The sequence below is a fragment of the Coregonus clupeaformis genome, unplaced genomic scaffold, assembly GCF_020615455.1.
Source record: "Coregonus clupeaformis isolate EN_2021a unplaced genomic scaffold, ASM2061545v1 scaf0731, whole genome shotgun sequence".
In the NCBI taxonomy this organism is placed as follows: Eukaryota; Metazoa; Chordata; class Actinopteri; order Salmoniformes; family Salmonidae; genus Coregonus; species Coregonus clupeaformis.
Genome location: NW_025534186.1, coordinates 28,939 through 55,115, shown reverse-complemented (window position 1 = coordinate 55,115; position 26,177 = coordinate 28,939). Strand labels below are relative to the sequence as shown.

Below are 26,177 nucleotides of genomic sequence, written 5' to 3'. Positions count from 1 at the left end.
TCATTTCTTCAGTCACCATTCATTTGGGAGCATTACAATTGTCAAGACAAGCACAAGAAGAAGCACTATGAATCGCTGTCTTTGGTGTGCATTTTCTATTAGAAGTTTAAATTATTTATTTATAATGATATGATCGTTATTTGTATACTTTTACCGTTTGTAACCACTATGCTCTGCAAGTGCACTTTCTGGGGTGTAATCATTAGTCCAAACTGTTGCAAACTGTTGCATTTTGCAACGAAAGCGAGAGTTTCTATTGGCCAAATTCAGGTAGGTCCCACCCTGTTTCGTTCCGTTTGCTTCCATTTAAGAAACGTTTTACAACAGAATTGGCGTAATGAATATGCCCCAGTTGGACCTACCCTCAAAACTTCGTTACCCATGAAGCAATGCTATCAGCCAGCGCGTTGCTGTGCGTCAAGTCCAACCACTGTGCCAAGCGAAGAAGAAAGGGGGAGACGTACAAGCTAGCAAAAACGATACGCTTCCAATGCAGTTAAATTTGTAACGAATATTTTAGAAAAGATAGGTCAACTCTGTGCCTGCTTGGCTCTAAATCGCAACAACCTTTTTCCCCTGCCCCGGCTTTAGCGCACATAGATATGAGCGGCAGCGGGCGGCCCAGGACCAGCTCGTTTGCTGAGCCTCCAGGGGCTCCCGGAGCCGCTTCAGCCGCCGCCGGATCGTCTGTTTCCGGAGGGAGTTCTGCAGGAAAATCTGGGGCTTCACAGGCCACAGGGAGCAGCTCGACTGGCTTCGGAAATTTGAAACTAGCCCGTGAGTATAGCTAATTGATCACAAAACGAAGGGGTTGGGATATATGTGTGTACTGATCATTTAAAGCAAGTATCTAACTGAACAAATTGATAAAACTGTCGATGTTATCATTTCGCAAAGCTAACCTAGGTAGCTAGCTGGCTAGGCTATGTATGTTTTTGTAAAAGGGACAGTGGGATCAAGCTGGGCTTTGATTGTGGCTCATCTGGCTAACGTTAACTAGCATAACATTTGAGGCGAAACGTCTACGATGTTAGAAACTGGGAAGAAATTGATGAAAATACGAATGGAACCAGATTTCTGTGATATGTCGTTTGAAGCCAGATTGGAAAACGGGCATCAGTTAGTTAACTAGCGGTACCTACCTTGGTGAAATCAAACCAGGTTGACCGTCGTCCTCATTTAGCTAGTTAGCCTGTAATCTTAGCTATTAGCATTGAAAGTTATGTAGCTGGTTACTTAGTTAGCTAGGTTACCTGTGTAACGTTAGCTAGCTAACAGTTATATATGCTATTTAGGGAGATGGAGTTACCATTAATTCAGTTCACATAACGTAATATATTGGGAACTTATACGACATGGTTTAATGTGACCCTGAACAATTAGCTTGAAAGCTAGCTAACTTGTTCAAGAGCAATTAACGTGCTAGTTTGCCAGTTTGGTTAGCTTGTCCAAGGCAGGAATATAATTAGCCAGCCAGATTGCTGGAGTGTGTTGTGTCAAAGGTGTGTCAATGTCATTTTTATAACGTTACAAGTCCAGTTTTGTTTTGCAGTTCTTTGGTCAACCGTTTTAGATTGAACAATAATGTGGGTGGTAAGGAACCGTTAGGTATCTATCTTGTTATTGGAATAATACTATCATAACCATGTATTTCCAAATACAATATGTGTTGGTCTCATCTCGTTATTTTTCAAGATCTATGATTGATTTTCCTCATATTTGCATAATTTGACACATGTCCATATATTGATCAATCAAATAATCTTCATAAGTAGGCTAGTCCTATTTCTTTCAATTTAGATTATCCGCACAGTGAGGATTCTTCCAAAGGGTCTCATTCTCATCAATTTTCACAGCCAGTGTAATGACAGGAATTTACTGTATGCCCAATGGTAGTTTGAATATGCAGAGGTGGCAGTTGGCAGAATATCTACAGGGAGGGAGGAGGTGTTGACAAGGTCAGACTTAGGAAAAACCAAAGCTGGAACATTGCACCACAATGTACATGTCAAACAGACAGTAGCTAGTCTACTCTGCCATATGTCAGGAGGTGGTTGAAAGTGTATCCATATTTTGGTAACTTTAGTGGGCCCTTATTAAACCTAACACTTGTGTCAATTCAGATGTATTTGCCGCTGACATTTCTTCAGTTGAAAACCATAAATGTTGCATACCAGTTTCCATTCTGATCACTGACTGCTATTCTGATAGCCCTGCCATGTTGAAGACTAGGCCTGGGTCAACCATGACACTTCAGACTGCACTGCGAAAGTGCTCGGCTCACCAATGTAACCCATGGGCTGATGTTGAAGCGTCAGTGTGAAGGGATTTGAGTGGAGAGATTGAGCGTGACAGGGAAAGAAAGGAGGGTGGGAGGGATGAAGGCAGAGTGAATCATTGGAAAGATAGGCTAGAGGTGGGAGATGAAGACAGGAAACAGGTGAGCGACAGATAAATGACGAGCACATAGACGGTGCTGCTCAAATGTCTTCTCAGTCCAGCAGGGTATACATGAACACTTAGCCTATAGCCTAATCAGCAGGTCGTCAGTGGCCCAGTCTCTGTTCAGGCGTTTTAAAGGTAACCCTTGGTTTTGAATGGGGTCTGATTTGGTCTCTCCTGACCACAGCACAGTGTTCCTAGAAAGGTGTGCCCACTGATAACCATTGTTCCTGGTCTGGAGGTGTCTGGCTCTACCAGAAACCCTAACAAAGGTGCTGCGCTACTGTTAGCTTGCTAGAATTAACACTGGGGCTGCACTTAGCATTACTGACGTTTCTCAGATTTTAACTGCTCTATTGTTCTCAGCTCCTACCCTGGGGAAATATGACTGCACATATTTGTTCCAGCCCAGCACTAACACACCCACCCCTGATTCAACTAATAAAGGGCTTGATGGTCAGCGGATTAGTTACAACAGGTGTGTCTATATTAGTACTAGGCCCGGTTTCCCAAAAGCATCTTAAGGCTAAGTTCATCGTTAGAACCATAGGATCATTTGCTTCTAAGATGAACTTAGCCTTAAGATGCTTTTGGGAAACTGGGCCCAGGTCTGGAACAAAACTGCAGTTGTGGGCCACCAGGGCTGGAGTTGAGGAACACTGTATTAGAGGGTAAGTGGCAGTGCCACTAATCTGGTTAATATTGGCTAGTGCCAGACCAGCCACTGCATAGCAATACTAGCCAACTAGCTACCTCTCTCTCTCAAAACTCTGAAGGATACTGCAGCTCTGGCATAAATAAATGTTGGGTTGTAATGCATGGCTGTGAAATCATTAATCCGTTTAGTGAGTAATGTGTACAGTCGCTTTATATTTAGAAATGAGCGATGAGTTAATTGTGTCTAGAATCTGAGTGTTCTGGAAATCACTTCGCTCCCTCTTACTCTTTCATTTGCTCCTACTCATCAGCCCTGTGTGTTAACTTCCTCTTAAGGAACCAAAGCACTTCCCTGACAGCTGATCTGTCTGACTGCTAATCTTTGCATTCATCATTAAAGTGACTATCATGCCACTGCTGTTTCATATTTAACACTCTCCCCTCTGACTCCACTTGTTAAGAAGAGGACTACACAAACGCAAATGCTGTGAGCCACATGATTACAGATCAGATGACGTTCTCTGGTTGTATGTGACGTCAGAAGGAAGAATAGTTTAGTGAGTCATGCAAAGATCTGGTTTGGATTAATCAATGAATCTAATGCCTAACCAGTGTGAAATCTACCATAAGCTATGATGACCCTTGGTATACTTGTATATGAAAAGCTATGTGTGGAGTCTCCGGTGTGTTTATTACAACATACCATCCAGCTCTTTCAGACGTACAGAGGCATCCAGAGGTGTCTAGTCTACATCATAGGAGTTGACTTTAAATCCATCAATCAACTGCGCCCACATAATGCTTTTAGCAGTGCTGAACAAAACCTCCTGCCATTCCATCTCCATTCCAGTCTTATTGCTGAGACTGACATAGTCCGACTTTAGAATTGGAAATTGATTTAATTGATTTCTATCTTCAGCAGAGGAAGATCCAAATTTGTCTTCTCAACAAAATCTCCAGTTAGTCAACCACTTACACAGCTTTGTTCTAGAGGCCTTGTCAGACTTTCGAGTAGAACTGGGAGGTACAGAGCTATTAGAGAAGCATGGTCATGTTGAGGCAGGCGAATGGCGGAGCTGGTGCACACTCACTAGGCGTGCTACTGTACTGTCCATTCAATGTTATCACAGGCTCTGACAAGCTAGTTGGCTCCAGGCCCTACCTCTACTGTAGTGTTCCTCCTCCCTCCACAATCTGTGCTTCTCTGGTGCTACTGGTGTGTCAGTCAGTTCACCCTCAACCATTCTCTCTCACACACACAGCCAACACGCTGAGCTGCACATCTGACCCGAAGTAGAACTGTCACTCACTGCATGAACTCAGAGAATCTTCCTTTCCACAAGGTCGCACATCAGACAGACAGTAGGGCTGTGACGATACCAGTATTGCAATATTTTTTCAATGGCCAAAATGAAAACATGAAGCAGACAACTCTTTGGTCATTTAAAAACCTGCTGTATGTAACATGTTGTGTGCTATCGCTTGGAAAATGAATGACAACATAATGTTTGTTTCCAACAGTAGGTATTTTTTTCCTAAAAAAGTTAAACCGCTTCGTGTTTTGTTTCCTTGCCAAGATACTGAGTAACACAATACTGGTATCATCCCGGCCCTAACAGACAGTGGCCCTGTTCAAACACTTAAAAAACGCACTCTCCCTTCCTTGAAGACAGTAATTATAGATCTGACATGATGACAGTCTGTCAAAGCTATGTTGGAGAGCCCTCACTTTCACCCATCCCATCGTGTTAAATCGCCCATTACCTCCAGAAACTGAGGAAAGCAAGAATGCATTTCTCAGTATTGTCAGGTTCCTAGTATTTAGTCTGGACCAGCCAGTGTAGTGAGGGAGTGAAGAGGTTAGCAGAGGTCAGAGCTGTAACAGCCAGGCGTGCAGCCTCCCTTTGGGGAGCCAGGGAAGGTGACGCAGGGTGGAGGTGGTTCACTGTAGCTACTACAGCTCATTACCAGCAAGTGTTGTGTGTCTGTGGGGAGAGCCTTCTGAGGTTATGGCCATTTAGAGACGGCTGGAGGGAGGAAGAGAGAGGGGGAGTGATGAACATTTGTTGTTGTTTAGTGGTTCCCCTCAGGGGAGTGGGGAAAGGAGGAGGCGACCGTCACTACGTTTCTTGCCTCTAAACCCGAGTCATGGTCCTCTGTGTGTTTGGTGCATGTGTGTGTCCCTGCATCTGGATAACCTCTAAAATACTTGGGGTCCTTTAGCCCCCTCACAAGTGGTCATGTATCATAATGTGTTTTGACCTCTGTACCTCTCCCCCAGGAGACAGTGGCAAGGTGACGACTGTGGTGGCCACACCAGGCCAGGGTCCAGACCGCCCACAGGAGGTGTCCTACACAGACATCAAGGTGATCGGGAATGGTTCCTTTGGCGTGGTGTACCAGGCCCGCCTCATTGACAGCCAGGAGATGGTGGCCATCAAGAAGGTTCTGCAGGACAAGAGGTTTAAGGTACAGAGACTACAGACACACAGCACAACCCACTTCCACTGGCAGTCTACGCCAGTGTTGTAGTACTTGAGTCCAGGACTTGTGACTCGGACTCACCTTCTTGACCATTGGTGACTCGGACTCACCTTCCCGTGTATTTGCACTTGGACTGGACAGGCTACTCTGATAAGCAGAATATTAGCAGCACTGAGTGCACAGAGAAGCGAGGGTTCTGTTCTCTAGCTAGCAGTGGGAAGGACGCGCCACACCGGCACACGCAGCCTGCATCAGCTGGTGAGCTGCGGCGAAAGCAAGCGCTGAGTCTGGGCAGACAGGAAGGCAGGCCCCACTCACACACTGCCTCCGATCATACAGTGCCTTCAGAAAGTATTCACACCCTTTGACTTTTTCCACATTTTGTTGTGTTACAGCCTGAATTTAAAATTAAATTGATGTTGTGGTCCTCTGTAGCTCAGCTGGTAGAGCACGGCGCTTGTAACGCCAATGTAGTGGATTCGATCCCCGGGACCACCCATACACAAAAATGTATGCACGCATGACTGTAAGTCGCTTTGGATAAAAGCGTCTGCTAAATGGCATATTATTATTATTATTATTATTATTATTATTATTATGTTTTTGTCACTGGCCTACACAAAATACCCCATAATGTCAAGGTGGAATATGTTTTTCACAATTTTTACATATTAATTAAAAATGTAAAGCTGAAATGTCTTGAGTTAATAAGTATTCAAATCAAATTTTATTTGCAGAATACAACAGGTGTAGACATTACAGTGAAATGCTTACTTACAGCCCTTAACCAACAATGCATTTATTTTTTAATAAAATAAAACAACAACAAAGTGTTGAGAGAAAAAAAGAGCAGAAGTAAAATAAAACAACAGTAGGGAGGCTATATACAGGGGGTACCGGTGCAGAGTCAATGTGCGGGGGCACCGGCTAGTTGAGGTAATATGTACATGTGGGTAGAGTTAAAGTGACTATGCATAAATAATTAACAGAGTAGCAGCAGTGTAAAAAGATGGGGTGGGGGGGCAGTGCAAGTAGTCCGGGTAGCCATGATTAGCTGTTCAGGAGTCTTATGGCTTGGGGGTAGAAGCTGTTGAGAAGCCTTTTGGACCTAGACTTGGCGCTCCGGTACCGCTTGCCGTGTGGTAGAAGAGAGAACAGTCTATGACTAGGGTGGCTGGAGTCTTTGAAAAATTTGAGGGCCTTCCTCTGACTCCACCTGGTATAGAGGTCCTGGATGGCAGGAAGCTTGGCCCCAGTGATGTACTGGGCCGTACGCATTACCCTCTGTAGTGCCTTGCGGTCGGAGGCCGAGCAGTTGCCAACCAGTCAGGATGCTTTCGATGGTGCAGCTGTAGAACTTTTTGAGGATCTGAGGACCCATGCCAAAATCTTTTCAGTCTCCTGAGGGGGAATAGGCTTTGTCGTGCCCTCTTCACGACTGTCTTGGTGTGTTTGGACCATGATAGGTCGTTGGTGATGTGGACACCAAGGAACTTGAAGCTCTCAACCTGTTCCACTACAGCCCCGTCGATGAGAATGGGGGCGTGCTCAGTCCTCTTTTTGTTCCTGTAGTCCACAGTCATCTCCTTTGTCTTGGTCACGTTGAGGGAGAGGTTGTTATCCTGGCACCACACGGCCAGGTCTCTGACCTCCTCCCTATAGGCTGTCTCATCGTTGTCTGTGATCAGGCCTACCACTGTTGTGTCGTCGGCAAACTTAATGATGGTGTTGGAGTCGTGCCTGGCCATGCAGTCATGGGTGAACAGGGAGTACAGGAGGGGACTGAGCACGCACCCCTGAGGGGCCCCCGTGTTGAGGATCAGCGTGGCAGATGTGTTGTTACCTACCCTTACCACCTGGGGGCGGCCCGTCCAGGAAGTCCAGGATCCAGTTGCAGAGGGAGGTGTTTAGTCCCAGGATCCTTAGCTTAGTGATGAGCTTTGAGGGCACTATGGTGTTGAACGCTGAGCTGTAGTCAATGAATAGCATTCTCATGTAGGTGTTCCTCTTGTCCAGGTGGGAAAGGGCAGTGTGGAGTGCAATAGAGATTGCATCATCTGTGGATCTGTTGGGGCGGTATGCAAATTGGAGTGGGTCTAGGGTTTCTGGGATAATGGTGTTGATGTGAGCCATGACCAGCCTTTCAAAGCACTTCATGGCTACAGACGTCAGTGCTACGGGTCGGTAGTCATTTAGGCAGGTTATCTTAGTGTCCTTGGGCACAGGGACTATGGTGGTCTGCTTGAAACATGTTGGTATTACAGACTCAGTCAGGGACATGTTGAAAATGTCCCTGACTGAGTCAACCCCTTTGACTCAGTCAGGGACAACCCCTTTGTAATGGCAAGCCTAAATAAGTTCAGGAGTAAAAATGTGCTTAAGTCACATAAGTTGCATGGACTCACTGTGTGCAATAATAGTGTTTAACATGATTTTTGAATGACTACCTTATCTCTGTACCCCACACATACAATTATCTGTAGGGTCCCTCAATCAAGCAGTGAATTTCAAACACAGATTCAACCACAAAGACCAGCAAGGTTTTGCAATGCCTCGCAAAGAAGGACACCTATTGGTAGATGGGTAAATATATATATATATATATATATATATATATATATATATATATATAAAAAAGCAGACATTGAATATCCCTTTGAGCATTGTGAAGTTATTCATTACACTTTGGATGGTGTATCAATGCTTTCCACCTGGCTACCACTACCCCAGCCACCAGCTCTGCACCCTCCGCTGCAACTTGCCCATGCCCCCCCCCGCTTCTCCTTCACACAAATTCAGACAGCTGATGTTCTGAAAGAGCTGCAAAATCTGGACCCCTACAAATCATCTGGGCTAGACAATCTGGACCCTTTCTTTCAACAAAAAAAATAGCCGCCGAAATTGTCGCAACCCCTATTACAAGCCTGTTCAACCTCTCTTTCGTAATGTCTGAGATCCCCAGAGATTGGAAAGCTGTCGCGGTCATCCCCCTCTTCAAAGGGGGTGACACTCTAGATCCAAGCTGTTACAGACCTATATCCATCCTGCCCTGCCTTTCGAAAGTTTTTGAAAGCCAAGTTAACAAACAGATCACCGACCATTTCGAATCACACCGTACCTTCTCCGCTATGCAATCCGGTTTCCGAGCTGGTCATGGGTGCACCTCAGCCACGCTCAAAGTTCTAAACGATATTATAACCGCGATCGATAATAGACAGTACTGTGCAGCAGTCTTCATCGACCTGGCCAAGACATTCGACTCTGTCAACCACCGCATTCTTATTGGCAGACTAAATAGCCTTGGTTTCTCAAATGACTGCCTCGCCTGGTTCACCAACTACTTCTCAGATAGAGTTCAATGTGTCAAATCGGAGGGCCTGTTGTTTGGACCTATGGCAGTCTCTATGGGGGTGCCACAGGGTTCAATTCTTGGGCCGACTCTTTTCTCTGTGTATATCAATGATGTCGCTCTTGCTGCTGGTGACTCTCAGATCCACCTCTACGCAGACGACACCATTTTGTATACATCTGGCCCTTCATTGGACACTGTTAACAAACCTCCAAACAAGCTTCAATGCCATACAACACTCCTTCCGTAGCCTCCAACTGCTCTTAAACACTAGTAAAACTAAATGCATGCTCTTCAATCGAACGCTGCTGGCATCCGCCCACCCGACTAGAATCACTACTCTCGACGGGTCTGACCTAGAGTATCTGTCTGGTTAGACTGTAAACTCTCCTTCCAGACTCACATTAAGCATCTCCAATCCAAAGTTAAATCTAGAATCTGCTTCCTATTTCGCAACAAAGCCTCCTTCACTCATGCTGCCAAACATGCCCTCGTAAAACTGACTATCCTACCGATCCTTGACTTCGGCGATGTCATTTACAAAATCCTACTCAGCACACTCTACTCAGCAAATTGGATGTAGTCTATCACAGTGCCATCCGTTTTGTCACCAAAGCCCCATATACTACCCACCACTGTGACCTGTACGCTCTTGTTGGCTGGTCCTCACTACATATTCGTCGCCAAACCCACTGACTCCAGGCCATCTATAAATCACTGCTAGGCCATCTATAAATCATGGCGGCCAAAGGAGGTGTTGGCTTTGGGGATGACCAGTGAGATATACCGCCTTATCTTAGCTCATTGGTCACCATAGCAACACCCACCCGTAGTATGCGCTCCAGCAGGTATATCTCACTGGTCATCCCCAAAGCCAACACCTCCTTTGGCCGCCATTCCTTCCAGTTCTCCGCTGCCAATGACTGGAACGAATTGCAAAAATCTCTGAAGCTGGAGACTCTTATCTCCCTCACTAACTTTAAGCATCAGTTGTCAGAGCACCTTACCGATCACTGCACCTGTACACAGCCCATCTGAAATTAGCCCACCCAACTACCTCATCCCCATATTGTTATTTATTTTGCTAATTTGCACATCATCTCTTGCACATCTATCATTCCAGTGTTAATACTAATTGTAATTATTTTGCACTATGGCCTATTTATTGCCTTACCTCCATAACTTGCTACATTTGCACACACTGTATATATATTTTCTGTTGTATTTTTGACTTTATGTTTTGTTTTACCCCATATGTAACTCTGTTGTTTTTATCGCACTGCTTTGCTTTATCTTGGCCAGGTCGCAGTTGTAAATGAGAACTTGTTCTCAACTGGCTTACCTGGTTAAATAAAGGTGGGAGAAAAAAATAATCAATACACCCAGTCACTACAAAGATACAGGCGTCCTTCCTGACTCAGTTGCCGTAGAGGAAGGAAACCGCTCAGGGAGTTCACCATAAGGCCAATGGTGACTTTAAAACAGTTGCAGTTGGTTGTGATAGGATAAAACTGAGGATGGATCAACAACATTGTAGTTACTCCACAATACTAACCTAATTGACAGAGTGAAAAGAAGGATGCCTGTACATAATTATTCCAAAACATGCATCCTGTTTGCAACAAGGCACTAAAGTAATACTGCAAAAAATGTGACAAAGCAACTAACTTTTTGTCCTGAATACAGTACAACACATTACTGAGTACCACTCTCCATATTTTCAAGCATAGTGGTGGCTGCATCATGTTATGGGTATGCTTGCAATTGTTAAGGCGGGGGGAGTTTTTCAGGATAAAAAAAACAACTGAATGGCGCTAAGCACAGGCAAAATCCTAGAAGAAAACCTGGTTCAGTCTGCTTTCCACCAGACACTGGGAGATTAATTCACCTTTTTAGCAGGACAATAACCTAAAACACAAGGCCAAATCTACACTGGAGTTGCGTACCAAGAAGACAGTAAATGTTCCTGAGTGGCCGAGTTACAGTTTTGACTTAAATCTACTTGAAAATCTATGGCAAGACCTGAAAATGGTTGTCTGGCAATGATCAACAACTAATTTGACGGGGCTTGAATACTTTTTTAAAGAATAAGGGCCAAATGTTGCACAATCCAGGTGTGGAAAGCTCTTAGAGACTTAACCAGAAACACTCACAGCTGTAATCGTTGCCAAAAGTGCTTCTGCAAAGTATTGACTCGGGTGTGAATACTTATGTAAATTAGATATTTCTGTATTTCACTTTCAATAAATGTGGCAAATTATTATTTAATTTTTTTGTTTTCCGTTTGTAATTTAGGGTATTGTGTGTAGATGGGTGAGGGGGAAAAAAATAGTTAATCCATTTTGAATTCAGGCTGTAACACAACAATAAATCAAGGGGGTATGTAGGCTACACATCGCACAGTCACCAGCCTACTATTTAGCTTTGCCTGGTTAAGAGAAACAAACTGCTTTATGAAATTAAACTATAGTATTGAGTTGAAAAGGAAAACAACAGTCTAGCTATTGTCTCTCTCGCCTTGAGTATTGATAAGTAGACTGCCTTTGAATTTGTTTCGCTGTACCCTCCCACTTTCCCCAGTCTTCCTTTGGTTTTCACTCCGGAATAAAAAAAAAACTACACATCAGTGGGCGATTACAAAAAGCAGAGAGCCTGTTACAATTGTTGGAAAAAGGCCTTATTTGTTTCATAGGCTTTTGCATATTGCAGGCAATTATGACCATTGTGCAACTGGAGGAAAATATTTGCGTTACTTCAATGCTCACATGAAAATCTTCCTGCCAGACCGCCACTAGTTGTTGCTGGGCAGATTTCTTCTACCAAATTCGAGCCAAATCAAGAGGGGCGACTCTAGCAACATACGAGCATCACGCTAGCAAGCCGGCAATACAAGCGAGCAAAAAAACATTAGTAACAAATACAAAATATGTCTAAAAAAACGACTCGGTTTAGTGACTTGACTAAAACACTGGTCTACACACACAGCGCAACTCACTTCCACTGTCAGTCTACAGACACACACCATTGCCCCCCATCACTCACACTCTATTAGGTGTATTTCTGTATGTTATCTCCCCATAACTCAATGTTACTACTACTCAATTGATGAAATCTTAAGACCTAAATGACACCCCTTTGCTATTTATGTACTCCAGAACCGAGAACTGCAGATCATGAGGAAATTGGACCACTGCAACATCGTCAGGCTACGTTACTTTTTCTACTCCAGTGGGGAGAAGGTATGTACAACTTTGACTGCCTTTCCAGACTTGTGAAAAAATGTATGACATTAGAAAATGGATTCAACAACATTGCTCTTCTCTCCTATTGTTCTCCCCTCACAGAAAGATGAGGTGTATCTGAACCTAGTGCTGGACTTTGTCCCAGAGACCGTGTACAGGGTGGCCCGGCACTTCAACAAGGCCAAGACCACCATCCCCATTATATATGTCAAGGTAAAGCACTCACTACCTCTTCTCTTCCCCTGTTTCTCTCTCTTTTTACTTTCCCTCCCTTTTATCCTCATTCTCTCTACCCCTTTTCTCTCTCTCGTTCATCTCCCTCTCCCTTTTTCTCACTCAGTCTGTCACTCAGTCTTCTCCTCATCTCTTACCCCTCCATCGTTCCTCTTTAAGCTCCATGCTGCTCGAGGCAGAGTTCTCTATTTAATATAGTATATTGAAAGTCACTTTTTTTTTTTTGCCTCAATAGAGTGATCAGGGACATGGAACTATAGTTGTCCTTCCACTGCTCAAAAAAATAAAGGGAACACTCAAATAACACATCCTAGATCTGAATGAATGAAATAATCTTATTAAATACTTTTTTCTTTACATAGTTGAATGTGCTGACAACAAAATCACACAAAAATTATCAATGGAAATCAAATTTATCAGCCCATGGAGGTCTGGATTTGGAGTCACCCTCAAAATTAAAGTGGAAAACCACACTACAGGCTGATCCAACTTTGATGTAATGTCCTTAAAACAAGTCAAAATGAGGCTCAGTAGTGTGTGTGGCCTCCACGTGCCTGTATGACCTCCCTACAATGCCTGGGCATGCTCCTGGCGGATGGTCTCCTGAGGGATCTCCTCCCAGACCTGGACTAAAGCATCCGCCAACTCCTGGACAGTCTGTGGTGCAACGTGGCGTTGGTGGATGGAGCGAGACATGATGTCCCAGATGTGCTCAATTGGATTCAGGTCTGGGGAACGGGCGGGCCAGTCCATAGCATCAATGCCTTCCTCTTGCAGGAACTGCTGACACACTCCAGCCACATGAGGTCTAGCATTGTCTTGCATTAGGAGGAACCCAGGGCCAACCGCACCAGCATATGGTCTCACAAGGGGTCTGAGGATCTCAACTCGGTACCTAATGGCAGTCAGGCTACCTCTGGCGAGCACATGGAGGGCTGTGCGGCCCCCCAAAGAAATGCCACCCCACACCATGACTGACCCTCCGCCAAACCGGTCATGCTGGAGGATGTTGCAGGTAGCAGAACGTTCTCCACGGCGTCTCCAGACTCTGTCACGTCTGTCACATGCTCAGTGTGAACCTGCTTTCATCTGTGAAGAGCACAGGGCGCCAGTGGCGAATTTGCCAATCTTGGTGTTCTCTGGCAAATGCCAAACTCCTCCTTGCACAAAGGCGGAGGTAGCAGTCCTGCTGCTGGGTTGTTGCCCTCCTACGGCCTCCTCCACGTCTCCTGATGTACTTGCCTGTCTCCTGGTAGCGCCTCCATGCTCTCGACACTACGCTGACAGACACAGCAAACCTTCTTGCCACAGCTCGCATTGATGTGCCATCCTGGATGAGCTGCACTACCTGAGCCACTTGTGTGGGTTGTAGACTCCGTCTCATGCTACCACTAGAGTGAAAGCACCGCCAGCATTCAAAAGTAAACATCAGCCAGGAAGCATAGGAACTGAGAAGTGGTCTGTGGTCACCACCTGCAAAACCAGTTTCTGTATTGGGGGTGTCTGGCTAATTGCCTATAATTTCCACCTGTTGTCTATTCCATTTGCACAACAGCATGTGAAATTTATTGTCAATCAGTGTTGCTTCCTAAGTGGACAGTTTGATTTCACAGAAGTGTGATTGACTTGGAGTTACATTGTGTTGTTTAAGTGTTCCCTTTATTTTTTTGAGCAGTGTATATTAGTGCAACACATTCAGTAGAAATTAGCTTCATTTTCATCAGATGACAACAGAAGTGCAATGCTATTTGGCTGGCAGCCACACATGTAAATGAGCTTACATTGAAAAAGCAAGGTATTTTTTGCAAAAACAATGCATCATATTTCTAATGTTTATCATAGAAACAATGTAGCATGCTACATTTCCTAATATTTTGCTTAAAGTTAATCTTGCATTTTACCAGAGAAAAGTAGCTACACATCAGAGTGCTGTCTGCAGATAGAATGCCCGTTCGTGAATTCTCATCCGAGTGGAGAAGTACAACTGAAGCACAAAATTAGTCTGATGCCGAGCAGAAATTACAATGAGAAGCATTTTAGATCTGCGTTTACAAAACGCAGCAAGATATTTCTTTCCTTCATGAATTATTTAAAAAATATACTTTTTAACCTTTATTTAACTAGGCAAGTCAGTTAAGAACAAATTCTTATTTACAATGACGGCCAAACCCGGACGACGCTGGGCCAATTGTGCGCCGCCCTATGGGACTCCCAATCACAGCCGGTTGTGATACAGCCTGGAATCGAACCAGGGGGTCTGTAGTGACGCCTCAAGCACTGAGATGCAGTGCCTTAGACCACTGCGCCACTCGGGAGCCCAACATGAAGAATTCTTCATTAACGCGACACCTAAGTTTAACTTGCTAGTTATTTTACATTTTTAGTCATTTAGCAGACGCTCTTATCCAGAGCGACTTACAGTTAGTGAGTGCATACATTTTTCATACGGGCGTTATATAAAATACAAATCAAATACATTTTATTTAGCAGACGCTCTTATCCAGAGCGACTTACAGGAGCAATTAGGGTTAAGTGCCTTGCTCAAGGGCACATCGACTGATTTTTCACCTAGTCGGCTCGGGGATTAGAACCAGCGACTTTTCGGTTAGTGGCACAACGCTCTTAACATTTACATTACTTTTACGTCATTTAGCAGATGCTCTTATCCAGAGCGACTTACAAATTGGTGCATTCACCTTATAGCCAGTGGGATAACCACTTTACAATGTTTTTAATTTTTTTGGTGGGGTAAGGGGGGGGTAGAAGGATTACTTTATCCTATCCCAAGTATTCGTTAAAGAGGTGGGGTTTCAAATGTCTCCGGAAGGTGGTGAGTGACTCCGCTGTCCTGGCGTCGTGAGGGAGCTTGTTCCACCATTGGGGTGCCAGAGCAGTGAACAGTTTTGACTGGGCTGAGCGGGAACTGTGCTTCCGCAGAGGTAGGGGAGCCAGCAGGCCAGAGGTGGATGAACGCAATGCCCTCGTTTGGGTGTAGGGACTGTTTAGAGCCTGAAGGTACGGAGGTGCCGTTCCCCTCACAGCTCCGTAGGCAAGCACCATGGTCTTGTAGCAGATGCGAGCTTCAACTGGAAGCCAGTGGAGTGTGCGGAGGAGCGGGGTGACGTGAGAGAACTTGGGAAGGTTGAACACCAGACGGGCTGCAGCATTCTGGATGAGTTGTAGGGGTTTAATGGCACAGGCAGGGAGCCCAGCCAACAGCGAGTTGCAGTAATCCAAACGGGAGATGACAAGTGCCTGGATTAGGACTTGTGCCGCTTCCTGTGTAAGGCAGGGTCGTACTCTCCGAATGTTGTAGAGCATGAACCTACAGGATCGGGTCACCGCCTTGATGTTAGTGGAGAACGACAGGGTGTTGTCCAGGGTCACGCCAAGGCTCTTCGCACCTTGGGAGGAGGACACAACGGAGTTGTCAACCGTGATGGCGAGATCATGGAACGGGCAGTCCTTCACCGGGAGGAAGAGCAGCTCCGTCTTGCCAAGGTTCAGCTTGAGGTGGTGATCCGTCATCCATACTGATATGTCTGCCAGACATGCAGAGATGCAATTCGCCACCTGGTTATCAGAAGGGGGGAAAGGAGAAGATTAGTTGTGTGTCGTCTGCGTAGCAATGATAGGAGAGGCCATGTGAGGATATGACAGAGCCAAGTGACTTGGTGTATAGCGAGAATAGGAGAGGGCTTAGAACTGATCCCTGGGGGACACCAGTGGTGAGAGCACGTGGTGCGGAGACAGCTTCTCGCCACGCCACTTGGTAGGAGCGACAGGTCAGGTAGGACGCAATCCAAGAGTGAGCCGCGCCGGAGATGCCCAGCTCGGAGAGGGTGGAGAGGAGGATCTGATGGTTCACAGTATCAAAGGCAGCAGACGGGTCTAGAACGACAAGAGCAGAGGAGCCTCCGTGACACAGAGAAGAGCAGTCTCAGTTGAATGACCAGTCTTGAAACCTGACTGGTTTGGATCAAGAAGGTCATTCTGAGAGAGATAGCAAGAGAGTTGGCTAAAGACGGCACGCTCAATAGTTTTGGAGAGAAAAGAAAGAAGGGATACTGGTCTGTAGTTGTTGACATCAGAGGGATCGAATGTTGGTTTTTTGAGAAGGGGTGCAACTCTCGCTCTCTTGAAGACAGAAGGGACATAGCCAGCGGTCAAGGATGAGTTGATCAGCGAGGTGAGGTAAGGGAGAAGGTCACCGGAGATGGTCTGGAGAGGAGGGGATAGGGTCAAGCGGGCAGGTTGTTGGGCGGCCGGCCGTCACAAGTCGCAAGATTTTATCTGGAGAGAGAGGGGAGAAAGAAGTCAAAGCATAGGGTAGGGCAGTGTGAGCAGGACCAGCAGTGTCATTTGACTTAACAAACGAGGATCGGATGTCGTCAACCTTCTTTTCAAAATGGTTGACGAAGTCATCCACAGAGGGGGGGAGGGGGAGGAGGATTCAGCAGGGAGGAGAAGGTGGCAAAGAGCTTCCTAGGGTTAGAGGCAGATGCTTGGAATTTAGAGTGGTAGAAAGTGGCCTTAGCAGCAGAAACAGATGAAGAAAATGTTGAGAGGAGGGAGTGAAAAGATGCCAGGTCCGCAGGGAGTCTAGTTTTCCTCCATTTCCGCTCGGCTGCCCGGAGCCCTGTTCTGTGAGCTCGCAACGAGTCATCAAGCCACGGAGCTGGAGGGGAGGATTGAGCCGGCCGGGAGGATAGGGGACATAGAGAGTCAAAGGATGCAGAAAGGGAGGAGAGGAGGGTTGAGGAGGCAGAATCAGGAGATTGGAGGGAGAAGGATTGAGCAGAGGGAAGAGATGATAGGATGGAAGAGGAGAGAGTAGCGGGAGAGAGAGAGCGAAGGTTGCGAAGCCGCATTACCATCTGAGTAGGGGCAGAGTGGGTAGTGTTGGAGGAGAGCGAAAGAGAAAAGGATACAAAGTAGTGGTCGGAGACATGGAGGGGAGTTGCAGTGAGATTAGTAGAAGAACAGCATCTAGTAAAGATGAGGTCAAGCGTATTGCCTGCCTTGTGAGTAGGGGGGGACGGTGAGAGGGTGAGGTCAAAAGAGGAGAGGAGTGGAAAGGAGGCAGAGAGAAATGAGTCAAAGGTAGACGTAGGGAGGTTGAAGTCCCCCAGAACTATGAGGGGTGAGCCATCCTCAGGAAAGGAACTTATCAATGTGTCAAGCTCATTGATGAACTCTCCAAGGGAACCTGGAGGGCGATAAATGACAAGGATGTTAAGCTTAAATGGGCTAGTGACTGTGACAGCATGGAATTCAAATGAGGAGATAGACCGATGGTTCAGGGGAAAAAGAGAGAATGTCCACTTGGGAGAGATGAGGATTCCTGTGCCACCACCCCGCTGACCAGATGCTCTCGGGGTATGCGAGAACACATGGTCAGACGAGGAGAGAGCAGTAGGAGTAGCAGTGTTTTCAGTGGTAATCCATGTTTCCGTCAGCGCCAAGAAGTCGAGGGACTGGAGGGTAGCATAGGCTGAGATGAACTCTGCCTTGTTGGCAGCAGAACGGCAGTTCCAGAGGCTGCCTGAGACCTGGAACTCCACGTGGGTGGTGCGTGCAGGGACCACCAGGTTAGAGAGGCAGCAGCCACGCGGTGTGAGGCGTTTGTATAGCCTGTGCGGAGAGGAGAGAACAGGGATAGACAGAGGCATAGTTGACAGGCTGCAGAAAATGGCTACAATAATGCAAAGGAGATCGGAATGAAATGAACTGAACATCTGGGAAAGGAGAGAGCGGGGCCTCCCTCACCACAACACCCAAATATAACTCTCCCAACTTCCACCTCAGAAACTATAATTGTTGTAAACTACAGCGGTTCAATGTTTTCTAGGAATAGACTAACTTAGTTTATTCAGCTAGCTAACTTGGTACAGTATTCTTCCGTGAAAATCATCCAGGGCACCTAGTCATAAGATGCCACAGCCAGCTAGCATGCCGGACTCCAACAACACAGTTTAGCACCAATACTCGGCCACAACAAACCACCAGTGTGTCAACACGCCAAGCAGATCGTTCGTGTCCGTGTCTAACGTTGTGGGTTAGTCCCGACAGCTTGACGAGTCCGTCGTCAACTTATTCAGCCAGTTAGTTAGCTAGAATAGTTAGCATACTAGCTAGCCATTGCTTTCAGACAAAGAAGAAACCCCTCCTTTCACGGCACGAACAGACAGAGAGAGCCAAGCTAACGTTAACTAGTCACCCATGTTCCGAATTCCTTGAACGACTCTGGCTACCTATATGTAAAAACAAAACACAAATGTAGGTTATGACTTACCCCTAGCAGCTACTGTTAGCTAGCCAAGTGCAAAGCTAGCTACTGAATTGACTCAGCCAGTTCGCGTCTGTTCGCTAGGTCGTTCCAGCTATTGTTTACTAGTAGCTATCCAGGTAGCAACAAGCTAGCTAAATTTCAAGCACAGTAAATTTCGGTTCAGTAAGTGGCTGAATTCAGTAAGTTCAGTAATTGGCTGAATTAATAAGGTGACGGGGCATCAAATGGTGTTCGCTTTCTGCTGTGATTGAGAAGTCAAAGCCCTTTGGATGAGTTATCTGTACAGCTGTCGCTGCTATCTTTTGATTTCCTTGCGTTTTTTCCCCTCTCCGTTCTCAGCCCGTCTGCTCCTCCCCATCTTCTCCGAGCAGAGCAGACAGGCCCGTTGCCCTAGTGACTCCACACAGACACAGCGTGTACACATGCTACTCCAGAGCCAGTACTGTTCTTCCTTCAGACAAGCATGCGTCAAAACCTTGTTCATTTGTACAATGTCTCTTGTTCTCATTCGCTTGTAAATGTCCAAACTCACCAAAAATTACATTCGGTAGCTCCTACCTATATATTTATAACTTTATGAGCTGGATTGCCTGTCTTTGCAATTCGTTTATTTTCGTTTGCGCTCGTTAACGTATTTAGCTATCAGCCTCATGGAAATTCGCCATTACTTGTACTACTTGTACTTGTGGTCCTCTGTAGCTCAGCTGGTAGAGCACGGCGCTTGTAACGCCAGGGTAGTGGGTTCGATCCCCGGGACCACCCATACACAAAAATGTATGCACGCATGACTGTAAGTCGCTTTGGATAAAAGCGTCTGCTAAATGGCATATTATTATTATTATTTATTATTATTATTAATTTTGTTAGAGTTCTGGTAATAGGCGCCCAATGGGCTTTTTTTGTTTTGTGGTGCCCCCTTGTGTACTAAGCCGGTAATACCGTAAATCCCGTTATGAGATGAGGACGGTATGACGATACGAAACTCTGGATACCGCCCAACCCTAAATGGTACTGTATTTGAATAGAGGACTCTTCCCCCAAGGTTCCTGACGAGAATAAAACACATTGATGTTATGTTCTCTCTCTGCTCTGACTCTTCACTGACCTCCGATAGTCTTTGTCTCTCGCCTCTTTTTTACAACACATCTACATTCTTTCTTCCTTTCCTACATCTGATTTTTTGGGGACAATACCTACTTCAGTGTTTTAGAATTGGAGGGAAAGAGAAACTCAGTTTCTCTGTTTGCAATATGCTTGGTTGCCTGTTTAAAAGGGCACTTACGTTGTTAGTAGTGTTGTCTGTGTTAGTATTGTGTGTGCTATGCCCCGTGGCAGCAGAGAGGACTATCTGTCTCATGGCCCATTTGCCTCAGTCCACCCAGCTGCTCTCTCTCTCTCGCTCTCTCCTGTGGTGTGGAGATGCATACTGATTATACACACTGCCCTCACTCAGCACCTCGACACTCTCCTCTCCACCTCTCCCTCTGCTCCTTTCATCCATCCCTAATCTCTTTATCTGTATCTTTCTTCCTTCCCTCACACTCCCTCTCTCCTCTCATCCCTCCCTAATCTCTTTATCTGTATCTTTCTTCCTTCCCTCACACTCTCTCTCTCCTCTCATCCCTCCCTAATATCTTTATCTGTATCTTTCTTCCTTCCCTCACACTCCCTCTCTCCTCTCATCCCTCCCTAATCTCTTTATCTGTATCTTTCTTCCTTCCCTCACACTCCCTCTCTCCTCCCTCCCTAATCTCTTTATCTGTATCTTTCTTCCTTCCCTCACACTCCCTCTCTCCTTGTTCCCTTCTTCCCTCACTACTCTTCAGCCCCTTTCTCTCTCCAATTAAATCCAAAGGGGCTTTATTGGCATGGAAAACATTGCCAAAGCAAGTGAAATAAACAATAAACAGAAGTGAGACACAAAACATCAAACTGTTAGAATTTAACAGTAAATATTGGATTCAAAAAGGTTTAATAAAAATAAAATAAAGGTTTCTCTCTCCTCCTCTGTCCCTGCACCCTGTGTGCCCAATAACACAGCTACAGTGCCTTGCAAAAGTATTCATCCCCCTTGGCATTCTTCCTATTTTGTTGCATTACAATCTGTAATTTAAATTGATTTTTATTTGGATTTCATGTAATGGACATACACAAAATAGGCACATTGGTGAAGTGAAATGAAAAAATAACTTAAGTGGTGCGTGCATATGTATTCACCCCCTTTGCTTTGAAGCCCCTAAATAAGATCTGCTGCAACCAATTACCTTCAGAAGTCAAATGATTAGTTAAATAGTTAAAAGAAGAAGAAAAAAAGTCCACCTGTGTGCAGTCTAAGTGTCACATGATCTCAGTATATATACACCTGTTCTGAAAGGCCCCAGAGTCTGCAACGCTACTAAACAAGGGGCACCACCAAGCAAGCGGTACCATTAAGACCAAGGAGCTCTCCAAACAGGTCAGGGACAAAGTTGTGGAGAAGTACAGATCAGGGTTGAGTTATAAAAAAATATCAGAAACTTTGAACATCCCACGGAGCACCATTATTAAAAAATGGAAAGAATATGGCACCACAACATACCTGCCAAGAGAGGGCCGCCCACCAAAACTCATGGACCAGGCAAGGAGGGCATTAATCAGAGGCAACAAAGAGACCAAAGATAACCCTGAAGGAGCTGCAAAGCTCCACAGCGGAGATTGGAGTATCTGTCCATAGGACCACTTTTTAAGCCATACACTCCACAGAGCTGGGCTTTACGGAAGAGTGGCCAGGAAAAAGCCATTGCTTAAAGAAAGAAATAAGCGAACACATTTGGTGTTCGCCAAAAGGCATGTGGGAGACTCCCCAAACATATGGAAGAAGGTACTCTGGTCAGATGAGACTAAAAGTGAGCTTTTTGACCATCAAGGAAAACGCTATGTCTGGTGCAAACCCAACACCTCTCATCACCCCGAGAACACCATCTCCACAGTGAAGCATGGTGGTAGCAGTATCATGCTGTGGGGATGTTTTTCATCGGCAGAGACTGGGAAACTGGTCAGAATTTAAGGAATGATGGATGGCGCTAAATACAGGGAATTCTTTAGGGAAACCTGTTTCAGTCTTCCAGAGATTTGAGACTGGGACGGAGGTTCACCTTCCAGCAGGACAATGACCCTAAGCATACTGCTAAAGCAATACTTGAGTGGTTTAAGGGGAAACATTTAAATGTCTTGGAATGGCCTAGTCAAAGCCCAGACCTCAATCCAATTGAGAATCCCAGTGGCTAGATGTGCCAAGCTTATAGAGACATACCCCCAAGAGACTTGCAGCTGTAATTGCTGCAAAAGGTGGCTCTATAAAGTATTGACTTTGGGGGGGGTGAATAGTTTCTAGTTCAAGTTCTGTTTTTTTGTCTTATTTCTTGTTTGTTTCACTCAAAAATATTTTGCATGTTGTGTAAATCAAATGATACAAACCCCCCAAAATATCCATTTTAATTCCAGGTTGTAAGGCAACAAAATAGGAAAAATGCCAAGGGGGGTGATTACTTTTGCAAGCCACTGTAACGACCCAACAGAGAGACCCCAACACACACACACACGCGCACACAGTCACATCTTCTTCTATGCTAGCTCTAGGCTTTGCGATGGGAGCATTTTACTGGGATGTCTAGAGCAGAGAACCCACAAGTTGTTGAAATGTGTTTGAGTAAGTTGCATACATCCAGAATGTTTGACTGTTCTGAGTGCAGTGAAGTTGGTGACCAACGGTAGCTGGAAGGTCACTTGGCATGACTGTAGTAGTAATGGAGCAGATTGATGATCAGTGCTGCAGTGACTGTCTGCTGTGCTGCGAACTGTGTGTGCTTATTTTTTATAGCATTTTTAAAAAACATACTTTCCACACCTGAAGTGTGTGTATGTGTTAACATCATGTGTCCTGTGTTATACCTCCAGGTGTACATGTACCAGCTGTTCCGCAGTCTGGCCTATATCCATTCCCAGGGCGTGTGTCATAGAGACATTAAACCCCAGAACCTGCTGGTGGACCCCGAGACAGCCATCCTCAAACTCTGTGACTTCGGCAGGTTAGTCTGCTTGTCTGTCAGTGAGCACCTCTGGCCATCTCTGAATGTTTCAGCCTGTGTCTGTGTGTATTAAGCTGCGTTTACACAGGCAGCCCACTTCTTCTGATATTTTTTACGCTAATTGGTCTTTTCAGATATTTTTCAGAGCTGATCTGATTGGTCAAAAGACCAATTAGTGAAAAGAATATCAGAATTTGGCTGCCTGTGTAAATGCTGCGTTACTGTTCTGTCTGTTTAAATGGATCTCTGTCTTACTCTTTGTCTGTCTGGATATGTATTTTTCTCTGACTGACCACCTCTCTCCCCATATTGTCTCCAGTGCTAAGCAGCTTGTTCGCGGGGAGCCTAACGTGTCCTATATCTGCTCGCGGTACTACCGCGCCCCCGAGCTCATCTTTGGCGCCACGGACTACACGTCCAACATTGACATCTGGTCAGCGGGCTGCGTGCTGGCCGAACTGCTGCTGGGACAGCCCATCTTCCCCGGGGACAGCGGAGTGGACCAACTGGTAGAGATCATCAAGGTAGAGAAGAGGGGACCTGGGAGCTGAGAGGACACCAAACTGTAGGGGTGGGATATGGGAGTATAGGTCTATGGTGGTGGTAGGCGTGATCATTCTTGGAGGAACTTCATGCGTCTTTCACTCTTCCAGGTTTTGGGGACTCCAACGAGAGAGCAGATCCGAGAGATGAACCCCAACTACACAGAGTTCAAATTCCCCCAGATCAAAGCACACCCCTGGACAAAGGTACACTCCGCCCTCAGCTCTATCTAAATAGCCTTAACACAATTGTCTTCCATTGGCACCAGATGAGAGAGAACATGTGGTCCTCTGTAGCTCAGCTGGTAGAGCACGGCGCTTGTAACGCCAAGGTAGTGGGTTCGATCCCCGGGACCACCCATACACAAAAATGTATGCACGCATGACTGTAAGTCGCTTTGGATAAAAGCGTCTGCTAAATGGCATATTATATTATATTATAACATTGTGAAATGGAACAGATACTACAGCCTAAATGAGTCAAACAAGATGCCGTTTTTTTTCTTTGTCCCTGTGTCAGGTGTTTAAGCCACGGACGCCCCCGGAGGCCATCTCCCTGTGTTCCCGTCTGCTAGAGTACACCCCTGTGACCAGGCTGTCCCCCCTTGAGGCCTGTGCCCACGCCTTCTTCGACGAGCTGCGCCAGCCCACTGCCCGTTTGCCCAGCGGACGAGAACTGCCCCTCCTCTTCAACTTCAGCCCCGTCGGTGAGTCCACACTCTACACACCCTCAGTCGGTAGCCATGCCCTCCTCCCTTTTGCCCCAAGCTTCTATAATCCCCTCAGTTTTCCAGAATAGGTCTGAAGCGTGTATGTTGAGGATCCTCTGTGTGTAGTATGAACCTCATCTCTTGCTCTCTTTCTCTCTCTCGGGCTCTCTCTCTCTCTCTCTCAGAGCTGTCTATCCAGCCCCAGTTGAACTCCACACTCATTCCTCCTCACGCTCGCGCACAGACATCACCTGCCTCACACGGTATGTACAGCACACATGCTGATTACATGTTCAATACATGACTACATATTTACAAGACAAGGATAGGGGATATAGCTTGAAATCAACATTTAGTGTGGTGTGTATCTGATGTCATGTGTATTTCTCCACCAGATGGCAGTGTGTCGGACAGTACCACCCAGCCCAGCTCAGCACCTGGATCCATCAACAACAGCACCTGAACCCCCCCCCCCTCTTCTGTCCCCCATTCACCCCGTATTTTCACTTTTCCTCTCAACCCCATCCTACTCTTCTACCCCCTCTTGGCTCCAAACTTTAAAAAACAACTATACACCTACACATACAAACAAAAATACTCAAAAAATCATCTATCCCTTGAATATTCCCATTATAGGTATAAAACATATCAGTTGGTGGCAGTGGTCTAGTGACTGTTGGGTTGTAGAAGATGGGTGAATCTGACGAAAGCTGTTCTGTATTATAATCTCTGCTAATCAACTTTTATCCCTTAAAAAAAAAAATAGTATTTATTTGAAAGTGCATTTTGTTTTAGTGATGTATGCCAGTGAATGGGATGTGTCAACTGAGGCCTGTGTCACGTTTCAGTTCAGACAGTTTACGACAATCTACCGTTGTAGAGGTTAAAAACCAAACGGTCACATGGTCAGTGGACAGATCAGTCCCTGCAGCCAATGGGAGAACATTACTCCCAAACCAAGTCCAAAGTGTTAATTAGTTCTGAAAATTTAAGAACCATGTTTTTATTTGTTTTATCAAATTGGATACCAAACAGCAGCAAATTGAACTGGCCTTTGTCTGTGGCATTTTAAATTGGATGAGGTGATTTTAGAAGCTTTTATCACACCGGTGATTAAAAAAAGAATCCAAAGGTGGGAACCGCAAGCTGTTTTATTAAACTGTTTCTGAGGAGAAACGTTGAGGTGAAAGTCTTAATGTCTTTTATTTGAATAAGAGGGACCTTTTTAAAAGAATGGAATGTACATATTCAGTTTCTATAAGCTCTTGTCCCAGTCAGTTTAGCTGGAGACGTGTGTGTGTGTCTAGGTGAGAAGTAAGCTTTGCACATCTCCAAAGGGGAATAGAGAGGAGCCGTAGGGGCCCGCTGCACCTCTTGTGCAGTGGAGATATGCAACCTGTGTATAGGGAGTGGTAGGGCTCCTCCAGTCACACCTGTACACCAATGGCCATATAGCCGTACTTGAACCAAAGCTCTGTCACGTCGGCTTTGAACGTACTTGGCACTTTCACTCCTCCCCATCTCTCATTTTCTTCCTCCATTCAGTCTAGATGCACAATTGCACTGCATGTAGGGGAGATCTGAAGTGTAAGTGTGCTTGTGTGTGTTGAAATGAATGTGTGTGTGAATGAGTTTTGTGTGTGTTTGACTTTCCCTGGCCATCTTCCATCTCCAAATCAACACACTGTAGCACTCTTGTTTTTGTAAGTCTAGATCCTAACAGCATCACAGTGATTTAGCATCAGTAAAACCTTCTCGTTTTTCTCCGGCCCGCCAACACAGACTTGCATGTTCACCATGCGTTAGAGCGACCACACTTGTTCTCCCTCCCCACTCATCACCGCACAACAACGATGGTTTGATCAAAAATACCCGCACCAAAACAATTCTAATAATCCCCCATCCACTTCTGGAGCCTTCCGTTCCTCTCTCTCCCACTCTCTCCTTCCCTCTTTCTCTCACTGCTAAACTGTAAATATCAAGTAACTTTTATTTTATTTAGTTTTTTTTGTTATTATATTGTTCTTGTAATTTCATTTTATTTTCTCTAGCAGAGGAGAGCTGGCGTAGCAGCGACCAGGCTCCTTCTCCTCAGTCTGTCTGTAAATACAATTTCATTTCAGTCCCTGGCTCAGGGGGGGAAAAAACAGAACAAAAT

At 45.6% G+C, this 26,177-nt stretch overlaps 1 protein-coding gene across 1 annotated transcript; it reads left to right on the top strand.

The window, feature by feature from the left end:
- Positions 1-190: 190 nt before the first annotated feature.
- LOC121586185 (glycogen synthase kinase-3 beta) lies at positions 191-26,177 on the top strand. The gene is made up of 10 exons (XM_041902701.2): positions 191-777; positions 5,381-5,568; positions 12,088-12,171; positions 12,277-12,387; positions 22,637-22,767; positions 23,087-23,291; positions 23,421-23,516; positions 23,830-24,016; positions 24,205-24,282; positions 24,415-26,177. The coding sequence occupies exons 1-10, from the start codon at positions 603-605 to the stop codon at positions 24,480-24,482; spliced, it is 1,323 nt and encodes a 440-aa protein (XP_041758635.1). The 5' UTR covers positions 191-602; the 3' UTR covers positions 24,483-26,177.